General features: G+C 39.3%; 1 protein-coding gene across 1 annotated transcript in view; it reads left to right on the forward strand.

Moving 5' to 3' along the window:
* Positions 1 to 22,376, forward strand: part of ift140 (intraflagellar transport 140 homolog (Chlamydomonas)) — a 62,410-nt gene extending 40,034 nt beyond the window's left edge. Inside the window, exons 21-30 of the mRNA XM_088324156.1 lie at positions 1,719 to 1,814; positions 4,194 to 4,326; positions 4,392 to 4,535; positions 4,594 to 4,722; positions 5,920 to 6,102; positions 9,395 to 9,598; positions 14,137 to 14,346; positions 14,408 to 14,559; positions 18,861 to 18,996; positions 20,012 to 22,376. Of these exons, the coding sequence (XP_088180282.1) occupies positions 1,719 to 1,814; positions 4,194 to 4,326; positions 4,392 to 4,535; positions 4,594 to 4,722; positions 5,920 to 6,102; positions 9,395 to 9,598; positions 14,137 to 14,346; positions 14,408 to 14,559; positions 18,861 to 18,996; positions 20,012 to 20,206 (1,582 nt within the window). The 3' untranslated portion in view covers positions 20,207 to 22,376. The remainder of the gene's footprint in view (positions 1 to 1,718; positions 1,815 to 4,193; positions 4,327 to 4,391; positions 4,536 to 4,593; positions 4,723 to 5,919; positions 6,103 to 9,394; positions 9,599 to 14,136; positions 14,347 to 14,407; positions 14,560 to 18,860; positions 18,997 to 20,011) is intronic.
* Positions 22,377 to 22,593: the final 217 nt, after the last annotated feature.

Genomic DNA, 22,593 nt, shown 5'->3' on the forward strand with positions numbered 1-22,593 from the left:
CAGTACCAGATACTGATGTTAGAGTTGTCCTAAAAGATATAAACAAACACAGAAATGACATGACAAGGGGAAACAATTATTTGGTTCATCTGACTCTCTGACTTTGAGGGACATTTAATAAACACATTGTAAATTTTATTTCAGTATTGTGTTAATAGTTGTCAATAAATGATTGTAATCATGGCCCCATGTGTTCAACAACATGGAACCGCTAGTAAAAATAACCTGATGATGAGATATAATCTAAAGCAGGTTTGAGGCAGGCCATATAAGTTAATAATTAATTTTTAATTAATTTAATTTTTAGCTTTTTTTCAGTATTATTTTTTGTCATTCTGCCTACATTAGTAACTTACCATACATTTTGTCACAACAAGGGATCTTTTCTAACACATTTATTCCAAAACAATGGGAAAAAAAGATTGGCATTGAATGCATTAACTGCTTTAACAGTTGAGCGAATGCAGTTTTACTCCTGAAGCAACTCACCTCGCTATACAAACTCAACACTGCCCTCTCGCAGGTTTACATTTAAAAAAAAATCATAGCTTTTGATAAAAATTACTTAAAGATTCGCTTTCTTTTTTGGCGTACTCCGAAATATATGGTGGGCTGGATCAAATCCTCAAACGTGCCGGATTCAGCCTGCAGGCCATATTGTTGACATGATTGATCCAAAGCCCTTTCCCTTGTCATCCATATCCCCTGTGGTCTAGTTGTTAAAATTTTTCATTCTCACCACCGTGAACCGGATTTGATTCTCATTGCATCCAATGTTGTGCACATTTGGTCAGTGATATTTTTTTATTGGTTAATCAATGCTTAAATGCGGTAATATACTACCTTAAAACCTTGTGTATAATGACCACCCAAAGCGTTGAGTTCTTTTTTGGGATTCAAAAAAATGTGTGTTATGTCAGGTTCAAAGCAATGTCAGGATGAAATAAGCGACTCTTTTTGTGTTACAAACAAACGTATTTTTTCGAGAAAAGCAAGCACAAAACACAAAGCGACCGCACTCTTAGATTACTATGAAACAAATTTTACGGACTGAAGCGTGAGCACCTTTCTTATTTTGTTACAAGGATTTTGATTGGAGGATAGAATAAATCACATGCACGTAAGAGGCATTCTGATTGGACGGTTTCTTTGGTTACATGGTGCGATATACACTGCTGGCCTCTAGAGGGCACTCTAACCTAGACTTTTCTAATAGGGGGCAAGCTAACATAACAATATACATGGAAGGCCGTACATTTTTAAGCGGATCACAGACTTCCTTTTTATCTAACGGTTCCCAGGAGCAGAATGATTTATGTGATAGGATGGCAAAAGGAGTTTTGGAGACCACAGTAGTGAATTGTCTGATAACAGATAGGAGTAGCCTAAGAAGCTGCTAGTGGCCTTTCAAGTTTTAGCTTTTTAATTAGAGGCACATTTTTGGTGCCTGGGAACTTATTCTTTTGAAGGTGCTCGTCTCTGAACACAACTCGAAATTGTAAAATCACACACTTATTGAGTATACTACAAAAATATAAAGATATAATTATATAAGAGTGCAAAAGTTAGAGTATCTAAAGGGATAAGAGTATAAAATATTGTATAAAAGGCACATTTAGACCATAATTTCCCTTAGAGTTATTCACAAATACCAAACTAGTGCGGACCACTAGTTTACGTGACAGAAAGGGTTTCATATTTTTTTTTTCTATTTGCAGTTACGAAAAGGCCGACACACACCGGGTAGACGTGCCCAGGATGCTTCAGGATGATCCGTTGTCCCTCCAGATTTACGTCAATACAGTGAAAGACAAGTAAGTCCCAAAAAATTCAAATTAAAATCTATAGAATGGTATGAAAAAGTATCTGAACCTTTTGGAAACGCTCACATTTAATTCACTCATCAGTGATCGGGAACATACCTTACTTAAATTCTTTGGTAGAAATTGGTTGAATAGCTCTTTAAGTCTCCTTAGACAGAGAGTTCAGTTACTTATTCCTCCCCTTTTTGTCTTTGTTTACTTGCTATTCTCATTATAATATGAAAACCAATAAATGTTTGGGTGGTTTTAATAAAAGCATTGTTTTGTTTTTTTCATCTGTGTGATGTTGACAAAGATCAGATTATATTTAATGGTGATTTCATTAACCACTGTACATTCAATATTCATCATATGCTCATTTCAAGTGTTATAATTCCTCAACTTCCAAATTTAAATATCAGAAAATAGGGGGGAATGGACTCCAATCCTTTTGCTCATTCCACGTAAAATAAAACAAGACAAATAATAAAATAATAATAATAATAATAAATTAAATTAATAATAAAATAAGAAATATTTTATTTCAAATGATAAGATAGGGCAGACAACAACTCATATCTCTTAATTTTATGTTCTTTTTCTTAATTTGAAAACTCAAAATAAAAAAACTAGCCTTTTTTATTAAAAAAAGATACAATAAAAATTATATTATTGAAATAAATAGCAAAATGATATACATTATTTGACGATGTAGCTTATTTTATTTTTGAATAATTAAAATAGATAACCGCGATCCTAGTGAGAAAATGGATGGATCAATTAAAAAGATGAAGAAAAAAATAGCAAAATGATAGATAGATAGATACTTTATTCATCCCCGTAGGGAAATTCACACTTCCAGCAGTATCCTTGTGTTGAAAATAAAATAATAAAGTAAAAGGAATATAATACATAAAAACCCAATGTAACGTGTTCATATAAAGTATTTAGATAGTGCTACATAAAATACACCCTGTAATAAAAACAGGGTAATATACAATGTGTGGGGTGTGGTTTAACGTGGGCTTTTACTCCCCCGGGTGGAGTTAAAGAGCCTCATGGCATGGGGAAGAAATTATCTCCTCAGTCTGTCGGTGGAACAAGACTGTGACAGCAGTCTGTCGCTGAAGCTGCTCTTCCGTTTGGAGATGATGCTGTGTAGTGGATGTGATGAATTGTCCATGATTGACCGTAGCAGTTATCTGCATTATCAGACAATTTAGCTTTTTTTAAATTCATATATTAGAGCATATTTTACTCTTTAAATAAATAGAATAGATAATAATTTTTTTATTTAAAAAACAACAGAATGATCTGCACTATCAGACAACATAGCTTACTTTTTATTTCTAAATAAGTAAAATAGTTAAAAATAGCTCAATGATCTTCTTTATGAAACAATATAGCTAATTTTATTTTTATTGAACAAGTCACATAATTAATGAAAAACGCAAAATAATATCCATTAGCAGACAATATAACTTATTTTATTTTGAAAAAATTAAGATAGATAACCCCCACCATGATTAAGATAAGCAGTGCAAAAAATGGATGGATGGATAAAATAAATAAATAAAAATAGCAAATCATGGGGATTTTTTAAAAGGTAATTAAATAGATATTTTCAAATAGAGATTAAAAAAATAGCAAAATCATCTGTATTATCACACAATATTAAGAAAATAATTAAACTGGATGATTTTTTAAAAAATATATAAAATACCCATATTATCACACAATATAGCTTATTTTATTGTTTGAATAATTAAAATAGATAATAAAATATAACAAAATCATCTGTACCATAAGACGATATAGCTTAATTTATTTATTCCAAAAAGTAATTAAAATAGATCATTTAAATATAGCAAAATGATCTAACGTATCAGACAATTGACTCGACTTGACAATATAGCTTTTTTAGAAATAATTAAATAAATTAAATAAAATGGAAAAATGATGCATTATCAGAAAATATAGTTTAAATTTTTTTTTTTTTAAATAGATAATTAAAAAATAGCCAAATTATCCACATGATCACACAATATAGTTCATTATCACTTATTATTATAGTTTTTATTGTTGAAATAATTAAAATGGATAATAAAATAATATCAAAATTATCTGTAATAGCAGATAATATAGAATAATTTATTGTATCTAAAAACAAAATAGATAATTTAAAAAAAATGCAGACAAGAATGTATTTTTTAAATAATAAAAATAGTAAATAAAAGTGGCAAAATCATCTGATTCATCAGACGATATAGCTTATTTGAAATGTTGGGGTAAAACTTAAAAGAAAAAAGTAATACCAGAAATGAGCGAGATGTTTAGCCAATGAAAGGTTATTATTTCATTTGATTTTTTTATTTAAATGTTTGACGGCAGGATCCTGTACAAGTGGTGGGCGCAGTACCTGGAGAGCCAATCGGTAATGAAGCCGGCTCTGGAGTTTTACGAGCGGGCCCAGGATTATCTCTCGCTGGTCCGTGTTCACTGCTACACGGGCGATGTGGAAAAGGTGAAGGACGTTCGCCAAGGTCGCACGTGCCAAATCAAACTTTTTCCCGTCACTTTTCCCATCAGGCCTGCGAGATCGCTGTGGAAACAGGCGACCGTGCGGCGTCCTACCACTTAGCCCGCCACTATGAAGCTCACGAGGACGTCAAGAAGGCCGTCCACTTCTACACGAGAGCTCAGGCCTACAACAACGCCATCCGCCTCTGCAAGGTGAGGATTTGCCTTCAGTCTGTCTCGACCTTGAAGACTGATCCAGTGACCTTGACAGGAGAACGGCCTGGACGAGCAGTTGATGAACTTGGCTCTGCTCAGCAACCCGGAGGACATGATGGAGGCTGCCTGCTACTACGAGGAGAAAGGCATCCACCTGGACCGTGCTGTCTCTCTCTACCACAAAGTAGGGAACCTCCCGACACAAGAGGGCGCTGTCCGTTGACATTACTGTGGTACCTCTACATGGGTCGAATTGTTCGAGTAGCTAGCAAATTTTTCCGTTTTGCCCTTTCCTGACCTCCCAAATACAATAAAAAACACATCTTTCTGATCAATAAAAATACATTTAAATACATTGGCTTGCAAAAGTATTGCCCCCTCAAGATTCTTTTCACATGGTGCAGTATTACAGGGTTCAAACTTATTGATAAAAAAATATATATTTTCTAAGAATCATCAACAGATTTATTGAAGATGTTGTATCATGCTATTAAATGAAAAATTGAAGGTAGGCATTGTAAAGGTATTGGTCCCGTTAGAGTTAATACTTTGTATAACCAATCACAGCCACAAGTCTTTTTGGGTATGTCTCTAAGTTTTGCACATCTTGAAACAGATATTTGCCCATTTTTCCCAACAAAACAGCTAAACTTAAGATATGGGGGTGATCATTTGTGCTGAATATTTTTCAGATCGTTCCACAAATGCTTTATAGGATTGAGGTGTGGACTTTGACGTGGCCATTCTAACACCTTTATATTGTTAGTTTGAAACCATTCCATTGTAGATTTTGCTGTATATTTAGGGTTGTTGTCCTGTTGGAAGATGAACCTGAGCCCCATTTTCCACAGATTTTCTTTTCTTTTATTTTGCTCCATCCTTCTCCCTTGAACTCTTAACGATCTTTCCAGTCCCTGCTTAAACTAAAGTATCCCTAGAGCATGATGCTGCCAACATCAAGTTTGGTAGTAGAGATAGTGTTTTCAGGGTGACGTGCATTGTTACTCTTACGCCAAACGTTTTTCATCCAGGATGCCATTGTCATTGTAGATGACAAGCAAGCATACATAGCTGAGGTGGGACATTCTTTGCAAAAGAAAACTTTAATTCATACTCTGCATAGATCTGCCCTTTATGGAAGAGTGGCAAGAAGAAAGCCCCCTTTGAAAGAATACCATAAAAAGGCCTTTTTGGCATTTTCAAGAAGCCACATGGGAGACACAAATAACATGTGGAACAAGATACTCTGGCCAAATGAGACCAAAATTGAACTTCTATTGGTAGCCTCTGGGACTACTCGTGAACTGGATTTTATTGAAATTCTCATGTGTAAAAGTGCTGTTACAAAGACGTCCCACTGTATTTCTGCCCCCCCCCCTAGGCAGGTTACGTCTCCAAAGCCCTGGAGGTGGCCTTCGCCAGCGAGCAGTTCGAATCCCTGCGATTGGTCGCCGAAGACTTGGACGAAAATTCAGACCCCGCCCTCCTGTCGCGATGCTCCGACTTCTTCGTCCAGCATTCTCAGTATCATCGGGCGGTGGAGCTTCTTGTTGCCGCCAACAAGGTACACTGAAGAAAAAAAAAATCTTTTTTATTATTTTGAGTATTGTTTTTACTATTTTTCCGAGTTTAAAAATAAAGCCCCTAATCATTTTACTAATTTTAATAAGTTGTTTTCTTATTTTGCTATCGTGAATTAACAGATGATCGGTTTAATCATTTCAAGTATTAGTTTTCTTATTTTTCTTTTTCAAAATAAACTTGATAAATTTTCTTATTTTAGGTATTAGTTGTCTTAGTTTTCCATATAGAAAAATGGGATAATTTGACTTATTTTACCTATTAATATTCTTATTTTGCTATATTAAAAACAGCCTGTCAGTTTAATAATTTAAGGTATTAGTTTTCGAATATTTTTTAGTTAAGAAAATTATCATTTTACTTATTTTAAATATTAGATTTCTTATTTTGTCAAATAAAAAAACAGCTGATCAGTTTAATCATTTAAGGTATTGTTTTTGTTTTTTTATATTTAAAAAAAAACCCTGATTAGTTTACTTATTTTAAGAATTAGTCTTCTTATATTTCTATGTTAAAAAACTGGATCATTTTACTTAGTTTAAGTTTTGGTTTTCTTATTTTGCTGTTATAAAATCAGCCACTGTAATTATTGTAAGTATTAGTTTTTTGTTTTTTTTTAGATTAAAAACAGGACCATTTTATTAATTTTAAGTATTATTTTTCTATGTTTTTTTTCTATAATTAAAAAAGGATCATTTTACTGGTTTTAAGTATTATATTTCTTATTTTGCTATTTTAAAAAAACAGCCGATCATTTTAAGTATTAGTTTTCTTATTTTTCTGGATTTAGAAAAAAACAGGTTCATTTGAATTATTTTAAATATTAGTTTTCTTCTTTTTCCGTTTAAAAAAAACAGGATCATATTACTTATTTCAAATTGTATTATTTTGATATATTAAAAAAGGTAATTTTACTTTTTTCAACTATTAGTTTTCTTATTTTGTTGTATTAAAAAAACAGCCCATCAGTTTAATCATTTTAAGTATTATTTAATCGTTTTTATTTCGAAAAATATTATTTTACCGTTTAAAAGAAACCGCTGATCATTTTACTCATTTTAAGAATTAGTTTTTTTGTTTTTCTATTTTAAAAAAAAGGTTTCATTTTACTTATTTTAAGTAGAGGTTTATTTATTTTGCTCAACAAAAAAAAGAAAATGTTTAATTGTAAAATAGGAGAAATAATATACCAAATATTTAGTTTTATCAAAATGATAACTGAAATGGTCTTTCAACATAAAAAGGTTTTACTAGAGTAAATATATAACGACATTTTTAACACAAGACACATTTTTCTTATTTTAAGTATATTTTAATCAAAAAAGGTTATTTGTAGTAAAATACAAAAACAATTCCACCAAAACCTAGATATAGTAAAATACAATTACTATCTTTACTTTTTTCCGAGTAAAATGAGAAAAATAATATGAAAAAACAATGGGATAAAATAAGTCAAGTAATTGGATTTAGCAGATTTGTAATTAAGCTGATTTATTCATATAAAGTATTTCTTATTTTACTTAAATGCAGGTTACATGAAAATAAAATACAAAATATGATACTTAAATCTTATATGCCTTATTTTCTTACTTTGTAAATAATTTATATCATCATATAGCAGTTTTGTCAAACTCTTGCGGCCCTCGAGAGCTCAAAATTTGCTTTGACCAAAAAATACATTTCCAACAACACCTGTCGACTATGATCCCTGTGAAGTGCCACTACATGGCACTGTTTCCATATTAATGCCAATGAGCTATTTTACATGAAGGAGTAAATAGTATATGGTCTGCATTTATATAGCGCTTTTCAAGTCAATGACCTCCCAAAGCGCTTTACAATGTGCTTCACACTTACCCATTCACACACACACACACACACACCAATAGCAGCCATACATGTAAAGCGCCGACCTGCTTATTGGAGGCATTAGGGATTCAATGTCTTGCTCAAGGACACTTCGACATATACCACGGAGGAGCTGGGAATCGAACCTGTGACCCAAGACGAGCGCTATACCTCCTGAGCTAATGCCGCCCCAGTAGTCACATTTGTTTTACATAAATTATATTGATTATTATTAATATTTCTCATTAATGTTAATCAATATAATGTTTCCGTTTTTTTCTAGATGTCATATTTATTTTTACAGGATTTGTACAGGTGCTTGAAATCCTTAAAAATGTCTCAGTTTTAATGTTGTAATTTCAAGGAATCAAAAGTGCTTGAATTTTCAGTAAAGTGTATGTAAATGCTTGAAATTTTGGCCATGTTTCTCAACAAGTCTGCTTAAAAATGACACCGACACTGCTCTCTAGTGGCTTCATTTTGCCGTTACATTTTTTCTTCCCTCATGATTAACTTGCATTATTTTTTTATGGCATTGTCCTATGAAGCGTCGTTGCCCCCTACGGGTTGAAACCTACAATACAGGTGCATGCTACACCTAAACTGGGCACTATAAAATGTGTACTAATGCTGTGACATGTATCAATTATGGACATTATCCATTATCTGCACCGCTTATCCTCAGTAGTGTCGCGGGGGAGCTGGAGCCCATCTCAGCTATCTACGGGCAGTGTGCAGGGGACACCCTGAACTGGTTGCCAGCCAGTCACAGTGCACACAGAGACAGACAACTCACTCGCTCATTCACACTTCGGGACAATTTGGACCAGCCAATTAACCTGACATGCATGTTTTTGTGGGAAGAAACCAGAGTGCCTGGAGAAAACGCACACAGGCACAGGGAGAACATGCAAACTCCACACAGGAAGGTTTGATCCCACGACCTTAGAACTGTGCCGCACAAGCGCTAAACTCTGCGCCGCCGTGCTGCCCAATTATGGACATTGATTTTAGGCTAATGTGAAAAATTAAGGTAGCGTTTGCCAGTGGTAAATTGTAATGGCAAAAACATTTTTACCCAACACCTATATGGGGAGATAATTATCTGAAAAACAAATATATTTACAACTTACTCAAGATTTTAAAATATTATGTCTTGATAAATTCACACGCAAGATTATAATGTGCATGCGAAAATCGCAGATATATTCGTGGCTTTGCAAAATACATGATTCATATAGGATATTCTTCTTTTCGTGGTCCTGGAGAAATTCGAAAATTGTCTGCAAAAGTCCTTAAAAAGTGCTTGAATTTGTCCTTGGAAAAGGTTTACCAGCCCTGTTTTATCTTGGCACAGAAAAAGCAAAAGATTTGGCTTACACTTTTTTATCATAGGCTGAATTTGATCAGATGTTTTTGTTTTTTAGTCCTCGGCAGCTCTGGAGCTCTGCATCCAAGAGAACCTTCCTATCACGGAGCAGTTGGCTGAGAAAATGGCGGCGGCCGATTCCCGCGTCTCATCGGAGGAGGCTCACAAGGAGCTGCTGGAGAAGATGGCTGACTGCTGCGTGCGGCAGGCCGACTACCACCTGGCCTGCAAGCTTTTGGCACAGGCAGGGAACAGACTCAAGGTAAAAGTCACAGAAAACTGCCGTCAGGTATGACCCAAAAAAGAAAGTATCTAGGTCGTTTCTATCAAAAGTTATGATTTTTCAAATAAATACGTACCAAATTCTCCCTCCAGCCAATGGAGGGCAGTAAATTTGTAATAAAGCTCATGCCCACCATGCGGACTCAGTGTTTCGCATCGAATTTTGTGAGGCCCTGGTGGGTCTAGACGAGACTGGGAAATGCTCCTCCGAAAGAAAAGTGTGTAAATTTCAAATTAAAACACATCAATTTGGAGCATTTTTAGAGCAAAATCGAGAAGCTTGATCGATGATGAATATGCGCCCTTGTAACTTATTGAATTATGAATACACTAGTTATCAAAGGCGCGACGATCCCCGGCTACAGAAACTGGCTTTTGAGACATGGAACGTTACCTCTCTGGCAGGGAAGGAGCCCGAGTTGGTGTGTGAGGGTGAGAAATTCCGACTAGATATAGTCGGACTCACCTCTACGCACGGCTTGGGCTCTGGTACCAGTCCTCTCGAGAGGGGTTGGACTCTCTTCCACTCTGGAGTTGCCCGTGGTGAGAGGCGCAGAGCCGGTGTGGGCATATTAATTGCTCCACGGCTCGGCGCCTGTACGTTGGGGTTCACCCCGGTAGACGAGACATAAGGGTGTCCATATGTGCACTTGGCACCAGGACACCCTAGGCCGTAGTTCGATGATCGACTTTGTCATCGTTTCGTCGGACCTGCGGCCGCATGTTCTGGACACTCGGGTGAAGAGAGGGGCGGAGCTGTCAACTGATCACCACCTGGTGGTGAGTTGGCTTCGATGGTGGGGGAAGATGCCGGCCCGACCCGGCAGACCCAAGCGTGTTGTGAGGGTCTGTTGGGAACGGCTGGCAGAATCTCCTGTCAGAAGAAGTTTCAATTCACACCTCCGGCAGAACTTCTCCCATGTCCCGAGGGAGGCGGGGGACATTGAGTCCGAGTGGACCATGTTCCGCGCCTCCATTGTCGAGGCGGCTGATCGGAGCTGTGGCCGTAAGGTAGTCGGTGCCTGCCGCGGCGGCAACCCTCAGACCCGTTGGTGGTCACCGGCGGTGAGGGATGCCGTCAAGCTGAAGAAGGAGTCTTATCGGGCCTTCCTGGCCTGTGGGACTCTGGAAGCAGCCGGCAGGTATCGGCTGGCCAAGCGGAATGCGGCTTTGGCGGTTGCCGAGGCAAAAACTCGGGCATGGGAGGAGTTTGGCGAGGCCATGGAAGCCGACTTCCGAACGGCTTCGAGGAAATTCTGGTCCACAATCCGACGTCTTAGGGGGGGGAAGCGGTGTGCCATCGACACTGTGTATAGTGCCGATGGGGCGCTGCTGACCTCGACCCGAGACGTTGTGAATCGGTGGGCGGAGTACTTCGAAGACCTCCTCAATCCCACCGGCACGTCTTCCTCTGGGGAAGCAGAGCCTGAGGACTCTGGGTTGGGCTCTCGTATCACTGGGGTTGAAGTCACCGAGGTTGTCAAAAAACTCCTCGGTGGCAGGGCCCCCGGGGTTGATGAGATCCGCCCGGACTTCATTAAGGCTCTGGATGTTGTGGGCGTGTCATGGTTGACGCGCCTCTGCAACATCGCGTGGACATCGGGGACAGTGCCTCTGGACTGGCAGACTGGGGTGGTGGTTCCCGTCTTTAAGAAGGGGGACCGGAGAGTGTGTTCCAACTACAGGGGAATCACACTTCTCAGCCTCCCTGGTAAGGTCTATTCAGGGATACTGGAGAGGAGGGTCCGCCAGGAAGTCGAATCTCGGATTCAGGAGGAACAGTCTGGTTTTCGTCCTGGCCGTGGAACACTGGACCAGCTCTATACACTCTTCAGGGTCTTTGAGGGTGCATGGGAGTTTGCCTGTCCGGTCTACATGTGTTTTGTGGACTTGGAGAAGGCATTCGACCGTGTTCCTCGGGAGGCCCTGTGGGGGGTGCTTCGGGAGTATGGGGTACCGCACAGTCTTATCCGGGCTGTGCGGTCCCTGTATGCCCGGTGCCAGAGTCTGGTCCGCATTGCCGGCAGTAAGTCGGATTCGTTCCCGGTGAGGGTTGGGCTCCGCCAGGGCTGCCCTTTGTCACCGATTCTGTTCATAACTTTTATGGACAGAATTTCTAGGCGCAGCCTTGGCGGGGATGGAGTCCGGTTTGGGGGCCTCAGCATTGCGTCACTGCTTTTTGCAGATGACGTGGTGCTGTGGGCTTCCTCAGGCCGTGATCTTCAGCTCTCGCTGGAGCGATTCGCAGCCGAGTGTGAAGCGGCCGGGATGGGGATCAGCACCTCCAAGTCCGAGGCCATGGTTCTCAGTCGGAAAAGGGTGGTATGCTCCCTCCGGGTCGGGGAGGAGGTCTTGCCCCAAGTGGAGGAGTTCAAGTATCTTGGGGTCTTGTTCACGAGTGAGGGTAGGATGGAACGGGAGATCGACAGACGGGTCGGTGCAGCATCTGCCGTCATTCGGACCCTGTACCGGTCTGTCGTGGTGAAGAGGGAGCTGAGCCGAAAGGCAAAGCTCTCGATCTACCGGTCGATCTACGTTCCTACCCTCACCTATGGTCATGAACTTTGGGTCATGACCGAAAGAACTCGATCCCGGATACAAGTGGCCGAAATGAGTTTCCTCCGCAGGGTTGCTGGGTTCTCCCTTAGAGATAAGGTGAGAAGCTCAGTCATCCGGGAGGGACTCGGTGTAGAGCCACTGCTCCTCCGCGTTGAGAGGAGCCAGTTAAGATGGCTCGGGCATCTAATAAGGATGCCTCCTGGACGCCTCCCTCGGGAGGTGTTCCGGGCATGTCCCACCGGCAGGAGGCCCCGGGCGCGGCCCAGGACACGTTGGAGAGACTATGTCTCTCGGCTGGCTTGGGAACGCCTCGGGGTCCCGTCGGATGAGCTGGAGGAGGTGGCTGGGGATAGGGACGTCTGGGCTTCCCTTTTAACGCTGCTGCCCCCGCAACCCGACCTCGGATAAGCGGAAGACAATGGATGGATGGATGGATAGTTATCAAAGGCAATGACAAGTCACACTCACAAGCCTGGTAAACGAGAAAGGAGTTCAATGAATTAAAAAAAATCTGCTTGTCATCTATCCATCCATCTATTATCTGAACCGCTTAACCTCAGTAGGGTCCCGGAGCCCATCTCAGCTATCTTCGGGCAGTGAGCAGGGGACACCCTGAACTGGTTGCCAGCCAGTCGCAGGGCACACAGACAGACGACTCGCTCACTCATTCACACTTAGGGACAATTTGGACTGGCCAATTAACCTGACATGCGTGTTTTTGGAATGTGGGAGGTAACCGGAGTACCCGGAGAAAACCCACGCAGGCATGGGGAGAACATGCAAACTCCGCACAGGTAGGCTAGTAGCTGGATTTGATCCCATGACCTCCGACATGTGCCGCGGATGCACTAACCACTCAGCCGCCGTGCTGCTCGTCATCTAATAAGATTAAAATAAGAAGTGTTGTAATACACATATTAGCGATTTGGTCAATTACAGTATTAAATATCAGTACAGCTGCTTTTGTGATTGCTACAATCACAGATGCCTGTTCTTCTTTATGGTTTACAGTTGGTTATTGCAACACACGACTTATGAGCTAGGAGTAGGGCTTGGGTGGCATTTTCCTGCTCTGAGCGAATTTTTCCAATTGCTTCCATCAGTAGGACTGCGTTTTTACATTCCCCGGCAGTGCCTCGAGGCGCTGGACAGGTTGTCTACGCGGAACGCTGGGTGCTTAACCTTTTTTTCTGTTCGTAAAAAATGTAAAAAAAAAAAAAAAAATGCAGTGCTCATCAATGTCACATTTGACTTAGCCCTTTAATCCTAGTGCAGGTGGGGCGGTACAAACACAGCAGCAACCAAATAGCATCACAGGGGAGGGGCTGACTGAGCAAGATTCCTTCCGACTGACAGATTCATAGTGCAAATACACACTATGGTGTTCCTGATCATTGATGTAATAATGTAAATCTAAAAGTTATTTTGATTAACTTTGCATTTATACACAGTGATCCTTAGGTTATCGTGGTGGGACCAGAACCTCGCAAAAAGAGAAAATCCGCAAATTAGCGATGCACCTTCATAGAAGGCCCAATGGTCAAACTTACCTCAAGCTAACATCCTTACCGACTGAGAGTATATGACTGTAACAAAATAACAACTATAGAGCTACAAATAATAACAGAGAACACAGAACTGCAAAAGTAAGACCCAATTGAAGGGCTTCTCCTTTTAGTGTAAGAAAGCCATTCAGTTTTCCTTAAAGGACACACTGGTGCCTGCGAGCACCACATTGGAGAACCCTGATCTAGATTCTAGAAATATGAAGTGAACTTTAAAGCCTCACCCCGCACCGAAACCCCTCCCCCGGCGAAGGTACATAGGGCGGCCGGACCGCGATGGCACCGGGCCGCGGACTAAAGGTTTTAGTTGAAATTATTTAAGTGATTCGGCCGAACAGTCTGAAAGTCTGAATACGGCCCCAGAGCCAAATTGAGTTTGATATCCCTGCCCCAGGCCATGCGGGCGCTCCTGAAATCAGGCGACACGGAGAGGATCATCCTCTTCGCCAACGTGTGCCGGCAAAAAGAGCTCTTCGTTTTGGCCGCCAACTACCTGCAGTCGGTGGATTGGAGGAAGCCAGACATCTTCAAGACCATCGTAAACTTCTACAGCAAGGGCCGAGCGCCGCACCTGCTGGCCGGCTTCCATCAGATGCGAGCTCAGGTGAGGACGTGGCGCCATCGCCGTTTCCAACTCGTTTGAGAATTTTGCCGATGTGTTTTAGGTGGAAATCGACGACTACCGCAACTACGACAAGGCGGCAAGGGCCTTATTGGAGGCGCTGGAATGCTTCTCTAAAGTGCAAGACTCTGAGGCCAAAATGGCCGAACTGCAGTTAAAAGTTCGACTAATTGAGAGATTTGTCAGCGCTCGCCAGTAAGTCTCGTCTTATGAACAAATGACTGAATGAAACTTTATTTCGAACATGGTAAAAACAAAAGCAGTCAAAAAACAAAAACAATGTGGTATATGTCCGAGAAGCAATAGGAAGAAGCATATGCTTATTTAATCCTACCCCCAGACTCCCTAATAGTTGTGTCTAAATCTCTTGTCAAGTCATGTTTATTTGTATAGCCCTTAATCACAAAGAGTCTCAAAGGGCTGCACAGATCAAAGACTATTGCAAACTACAGACTATTATGACACCATCACCTTATATTGTCAACATAGAATATAGGTTATTCATATGCTATAGAATAGAAGTGTATTTTAAGCTTGGATTTAAAAATGTCCACTGAAATTGCAGATCGAATCTCAGGGGGAAGAGCATTCCACAGCAACGGGGCCCGAATGGTGAATGCTCTCGAACCTGCAGATCTCTTCTTGGCTCTTCTGATCACTAGTAGACCAGCATTTTCAGAGTGAAGGCTCTGGACAGAAACATGGGGGGAAATTAAATCTGAAAGATATGAGGGAGCAAGTCCATGCAATAATACCAACAGAACCTTAAAAACACATCTTAAGCTAACAGGGAGCCAATGCAAGTTAGCTAAAATCGGGGTAATCTGGTCAAACTTTCTTGTCTTAGTTAAAAGCCTCGCTGCAGCATTTTGTCCTTGCTGAAGGCTCTTGATTTTGGACTTCAGGAGACCGGAGAGTAGTTCATTACAGTAATCGAGACGGGAGGTAACAAACACATGAATTATAATTTCTGCTTCCGACTGAGACAGCATAGGGCAAATTTTAGCAATGTTGCGAAGATGGAAAAAAAGCTGTTTTAGTAATATTCTTAACATGTGTTTGAAAGGACAGATCTGGGTCAAATATGACACCTAAATTTTTGACTGAGTCACTCTGGGTGATATTACATTTGTCAATGTTCAGAGCTGTTTTTGAGAACAAGTCAATGCATTTAGATGGACCAATAACTAGCATTTCGGTCTTCAGAGTTAAGGCGCAAGAAGTTGAGTGAAATCTATTCTTTTATCTCAGTAAGGCAGGCCTCCAAATTTCCACAGATTAGTGAAGCAGATTCCTCCATCGGAAGATATAGTTTAGTGTCATCTGCGTGTCAATGAAAACTGATATTATACTTGCGAATAATACCACCTAATGGAAGCATGTAAATGCTGAAAAGAAGGGGGCCAAGAACTGAACCCTGCGGAACACCACAGGTAACACTAAAGGGCTCAGATGTCATTTCACCATAATTAACACAGTAAGTCCTATGTGAGAGGTAGGATCTGAACCATAAGAGGACGGTTCCTGAGAGACCAATCCATTTTTCCAAACGGTCTAGTAAGATATTATGGTCCACAGTGTCAAAGGCAGCACTAAGGTCCAGCAGCAGCAAGAGTGATGAAGCGCCGGAGTCCATTGCCAGTTGTGTAATTTTGTGTAATTACATGTATTAGTTATCTTTCTCTCCTTGGATTAGAATTAAAACTACCATGAGAAGTCATTGATCAATGTCTGCAAATATATAATCAATTCCTTCCAAATTATTTTACAGTAATCCCTCGCTCTATCGTGGTTTACTTTTCACGGTTTCATGACTTAGCTAATTTTTATTGAGTGTTGTTAGTTAAACAGCCCCCCCGTCCCTTTCCTCCCTCTATCTGCCTGTACGTATAAAATGATGCAGTCTGGTCAAAGTTTCACGTAATATTTTTCAATTTCAAGTTTCTCTCAAAGCCGATATGTCAACAAAATGCTTTAAAATCCAGAGAAAGATGTTTTTTATCGCAGGAAAAAGTTGGACTTGTCGACACATTAGCAGGGGTCAGAAACCTCTCTGACCCAAAGAGCCATAAAAGGCAAATATTTGGATTTTATTTTTTTGGACAGGGCCATACCATATATTTTTAGACAAAATTTAGCAAAACCCCCAAACCCGCTCTCATTTTTAGCGCATTTTATTTCACTGTGTGACGTTAGATGATTTGATAAAATGTATGAAATAGGAATAAGGCCAAGGCCTGCGTCCCAATATTAACAAATACTGTATACCTTGTTAAACTTGTCTCCCTCCGGCTGTAACTTAAGATTGTTGAAGCTCATTTTGACTTTCATTTTTTTCATAAATAATGTTTTTAAAACAAAGTGCAAGCAGAGTTCTTATGTAAAAATGTCACAAAATACTGCAAACAAGGATACTAATGTGTTTACCTAGGGTGCAGACAGCCCTTTTTCAGGCCGATGCTGAAACCCAAATAAGAAAAAAGAAAACAACTGAGAAGGAAAAAATAAAATAAAGAAAAGAAAAAAGAAGGCAAAAAGAAAAAAGAAAGTAAATAAAAAAGAAGAAAAAAAGGCAGATTTGTGGGTCCCAGGAGCAGAGGATGGCTGATAAATATGTTAAGCTCCCTGTAGGTGAGGCCCCAGACAAAAGTGAGTACATGAGCTGTGTGCATAGCTCAGCCCACCCCTTCCGCTCAGCTAATCAAATTGCTCTGTGTGCTTGGCTGATGTTTCTGGGTGTTAGAGTTTGTTCTATGGCCTTTTATCATAAATTGCCTCAACAGTCATCCTAAATTGTCTAGTGAGCTTCCATATAAAGGATTCGATAGCAACATGCAGCCAAAATGGGGTCTGTTGGTGTGACACCTTGACTGTAAACTGTAGTTGGGATTGTGCCCTTTATATACTGGACTAATCTTCTGTATACCGGAGTTACGTCGGTTATGCACTCACCAAACTTGACCTTAGCTAATTAGGAATGGAATGCTTTAGATTACTTTTGCATGATCAGAATTTTTTTCTCTGAGCCATAGGCCCCGGACCCCTGTGCTAAATAAAGGAAGGTTAACATATTTTTATGTCCACATGATGGAGACAAAATATCATCTGAAGTAAAAATAAGTAATGTTTGAAAATCATTTATACCCCTTTTTGGAATCCTTAAAGCAATACAGTTTAGCAGCAAAATTATTTTAGAATTAAAGTTTGACAGTAAACAAGTTATATTTGTTTTTTCTTAAAAAACGTATTAAGTTCAATACAGTACTTCTGTTAACCAAATTCGATTCCCGGCTCCTCCACGTTATATGTCGAGGTGTCCTTGGGCAAAACACTGAATCCCTAATGCCTCCGATAGCAGATAGTTGCTTGCATGGCTGACGCTGGTATTTGTATGTGAGTGTGTGTGAATGGGTAAGTGTGAAGCACATTGTAAAGCGCTTTGGGAGGTCTTCATTGACTTGAGAAGCGCTATAGAAATGCAGACCAATTGCATTTACATTTACAAATGATTGAGTCTGTAAATATGAGGTTTGTTCTTTGGTTCCAATGTATAAGTAATCTATAGTTTTTAATAAATAAACTAATAAGGGTTTTCTAGCACTATCTTGGATCCTTTTTGGAACCCAACCCTGCGAGAAATGAGGGATTATTGTACAAGAGTCCCTTAAAAGGACATTGAGTTTTTAGCGCCTCTTTGTAGTCAAAAAACTTGGTTCCTTAAAAAGAAAACCTACTGATTTAAATAATAAGGGAAAAAAACAGGAACTATGAGATAAATATGCATTTATCTAGGTGAAGAAATTTGCATTTATTTTATATACTGTAACATGAGCCTTACCTACAGGTAGCTGACATATTTATCCGCCATCTTTCTGCTCCTGGACCCCTAAAAGTCTGCCCTTTTATTCTCCTGTTTCATTTTTTTCTTTTCTTTATTTTTCTTTTATTCCTTGTTTTTCTTTCTTACTTTTCTCTTTTTTTTCTTTTTGTCATGTTTTTTCTCTTCTCTATTGTATTTTTTTCTTCTTCGTTCTTCGTTTTGTCCCTCTTTTCTTTTTTCTTCTTTGGGTGTCAGCATCGGCCTTAAAAATATGTGGTATTGAACTGTCTTTTTACCTAATTCTTTTCTATTAGAAGTCTTAATTACGTGTTTATCCAATGTGCAATGTTGTCAAATATGCTTTATGCACAGCAAACAGCGCATATGAAATTACTTTATTTTCCCCGCGTGGAAACAGGCAATAAATAGGGCACAATATAAATAACAAATAGCAGCAAGGTCAATAAAAAAGGATGCATATAAAAACATATAAGGTTTGGAATAAAGAATATGGGGGGGTAGTTCAGAGAGAGTTCAGAGTCCTGACAGCCCGATGGAAAAAGCTGTCCTTGAGCCTGCTGGTTCTGGCCCAGAGACTCTACAGTCTATTCCCTGGTTGTAAAGAATTTTCACCTATTAATAACAATAAATACAATTGTAATTGTCTCTTGTGCAGGTCGGACTCAGAAGACGAAGCGCTGAGCATCTGCGAAGCTTTACTGGAGGAACCCGAATTGGACGGCGCAGTCCGGCTCGGTGACATTTACGGCTTCATTGTCGACCTGCACTGCCGCAAAGGGAACTTCCAGGCTGTAATTGTCTTTATTTTGACTAGATCTTTTATGTTTTTTTTATCTATTATCATGCTTTCCCTTGGAGTTGCCTTTAGAAGACACAAAGTCAATTGCCAAAGTAACGCAGACGTCACCCAGCTTTAAATCGTTGTGTCCCCTGATGACCTAAGTCCTATAGAGACCCTTTTAAAATGCATTTTAGATATTGAGTCATGGATGGCAGATAACTTCCTCCAGCTCAACCAGGACAAAACAGACGACTTAGTCATCTGTCATTTCTGTGCATTAATTTCTCATATTATTCTATTTACGATACATTTTCTTAATCTTTATTTATGTTGGTTTCATTTGTTTTGTTTAATTCGAATTGACGCAGTAGCCTAGATGGTAGGGCGCCCACTTTGAGACTGGGAGGTCGCTGGTTCGCGCCTCGGCCGAGTCATACCTAAGACTTTTAACATTGGTAAAATGGCGGCGCCCTCTGTTGGCTGCGGCTGCATCGGCTCGCTACAACGGGTCAGGTGTATCGACATTTCGTTCTGTGCACATTGTTACAAAGAATGACAATACAAAGGAAATTATTATTAATTATTATTATTATTTAGTGGCTACAGTTTTGATTTTTTGATTTTTTTTTTGCTTTTATTTTTGATATTGGGGTGGGGGGGTTATCTTAAGTTTTTATACGTTTTTATCATATTTTGTATTTATTTCTTAGTATATGTTTTTTTAAAACGATTTTTATTGTTAATATTATAGTATTACATAATATATTAAATCTTAGTCATTGTAGTGCATAGATTTTAAATGTTTTATCTATTTGGTTTTATTTTTTGACTTTTTTTCTTTTTTGGTTGGGAATGTTTTATTTTTGTATTTTTTATTAGATTTACTTATAATACATTTAACTTTTGATTCACTGTTGAATGAGGTTACTTGTTTATTGGCTGAAAACTCAGCTGGGTTTATAGCTGGGTTTATTCTCCAGTTGCTGTTGAATCCTAAATGTGTTTTTTTTTTTTTTTTTATTCAGGCAACTATGAAGTTGAAGGATCTCCGGAAGGTTTTGCCATCGGGCAAGGTGACTCATTTTGTACAGAAGGCCAGTCTGGAGGCCTTGCGCAAGAATGGCGGCTTCAGCGATCCGTTCGAGGATCAAGAAAATCTCCCACATCCCCACGAGGAAGGCGATGACGAAGTGGAGGAAGACTTGCCCTTGAGTCCCTAAAATCCCTGAGCTCTAAAGAAATGTTTCTCAACTGGTGGGTCTTTACCCGAAAGTGGGTCGCAGAACCCTTTTCACTGGGTTTCAGCATAAAAAAGCATAACTGAGTGTCATGTAAACTCCTTAACAGTAGATGGCGACAGTTCGATGCAAATGCGAGTGGGCACTCACCGTTTCACACCCCAGAAAAAACATGGCCGAACTTTGTCACAGAGGAAAAAACAATGCAGTGCAATCTGACTAACCAGAATATCTCTAGTTTTAGTATATTTTTTATTGTTACATGCCAAACAAGTTACCAGTACTTGTAGTAGATTCTCAGAAAACAAACAAGACCCAGCAGTCATAATAGGCTTGTCGGAAGGCTGTGCAATTGGGCAAATAGTTCAAAGGAGTGTGTTCAAAAAAATTCAGTGTAAGCTGTTGACTGTACAAACTCAAAACTATTTTGTATTTCAAAAACAAAAAGGTTGGATTTAACTGCATGACCACAATTTTTTATAACTGCTTCATATCTGTGTGGCATAGTCAACCAACTTATGGCACCTTTAAGTTGATTTTTTTACTCCATGATTGCTTAACAACATTCCACAATTCATTTACACGTCTCTGTTTTGCTTCACAAACAGCATTTTTTGGTATTACCCGACAAGTTCTCGAATGGATCAAGATCTGGGGATTGGACTGGCCACTCCACTTTGCTCGTCTAGTGGTGTGTTTGGGGTCATTGTGTTGTTGAAACACCAACTTCGAGGACATGTCCTCTTTAGCATCAGGCAACAAAACCTCTTCAAGTATCTTGACATACACAAACATACGGGAGAGGGATGTGAACCTTTTGGTGGTCGGGTCATTGCCATTGTCATCCATATTGCCATTTCCCTACCACTCTCTTCCTGCTTTCTGTCACCACTTCAGGTTTGGTTCATGTTTATTGCTTGAACACTTTTCTGGTTGCTCTAAGAACAGGCTTTTTTTTAAACTTTGTTATTCCTGTTTTTTGTTAACATATACAATCCTTTGTTGACCTTCCTTCTTTCCGGCTTCCCTTGTTAGGGTCCACCACCACATATGTGACAAAAAAAATTGAGCATTAAGGAATATTATTACTTGAAGTCGTTTTGGTTTTGCTGGTCTTTTTTATGTGAATATATTTTATCTATTGGTTGAACTGCACAACCCTTTTATTCAATACACTTGGACATTGGAATTTCTTTGGGTTGCGGCTTGTCATCAAGGTGGGATTGTGGGTCCTGAAGTCAAACCAGTGGAGAACAAATCCCTCTAAAGGAAATATCTATTTCTTTCACTGGGTGACGCTGTTGTCTGCAGTGCTTGCAGCGTAGAAGATAACCAGTGACTTGCGGTTGGTGCCCGGTGAGGCACATCTACAAATAAATGTGTCTTTTAATTAGTTGAGCAGAAAAAGAAATATATAATTTTTAGCTTAGAGTACAAGTTGTATTGTTTTACCTTGTAAAAGGGTAGACGAGCTGTTCCTTTAAAATAAAAGTAACAATAGATTGGAAATCCTCCATTATGAAAAAATGACTTGATGGCTTGACTTGCAGTGGGCATACCTGAGGAAATATTTGTTTTCCCTGTATTTCATGTGTGTTTTTTTTATCATTTAAAATTGTGTATGTCGTATATACATTTTTATGAGGGAATATTTAAATGTTATTTGGTTTCGATTTTTTACTTGTTTTTTGTTCAACTGATCTTGTCTTTCCCATTTCAACTCTGATCTGGATCATCCCAGTCACTGGTAATAGAAGACATCATTGTAAATTGCTAATATCGTTGTACTAAACTAGCAATTGTTATCGCCGATCAAGCATTTATTTTTCATGTGTATCGTTTGCCTTCCTCACTCAAATGCCAACAGAAATAGTTTTCATCCATGTGACTGCAAGGAAAGCAAATACAGAGTATAAGACAAAGAGGACTGATATTCTGACATCTTTGTTGGAAATTAAACTATATTGTGAGCGTTTTTGTTACATAGAGTAAAACCGTCTGTAGATCAGATGAAGTCTGTGAAATGCTGCACTGCTATGAATAATAAGCAACACATTATTTTCTGCAAGTGGGGAAAGAACTAAGGAAGATTCTGAAATAATTATTTGTGTTGTTTATTTTCTAAATAAAAAACTCATTTTCTTTGCTTTTATTCTATATAGTCTGTCTTGCTGTGAATAAGAAGATGCTGCATTGTGTTTGTAATGATTGTTATCGTTTAATAACAAGAATTGTGATCATATAACAGCAAGTGAGTCAGGTTGACAGGTATGGAACTTAAAACATGTAGATGTTTAAAGGTGTCAAGATGCATTTGTCAATTCCTTACTTCCTACCAATAGGTGTCCTGATACTTTTGTTATTCCCTA

This window comes from Urocampus carinirostris, chromosome 19, assembly GCF_059441175.1.
Source record: "Urocampus carinirostris isolate Australia breed hairy pipefish chromosome 19, RoL_Ucar_1.0, whole genome shotgun sequence".
Classification (NCBI taxonomy): Eukaryota; Metazoa; Chordata; class Actinopteri; order Syngnathiformes; family Syngnathidae; genus Urocampus; species Urocampus carinirostris.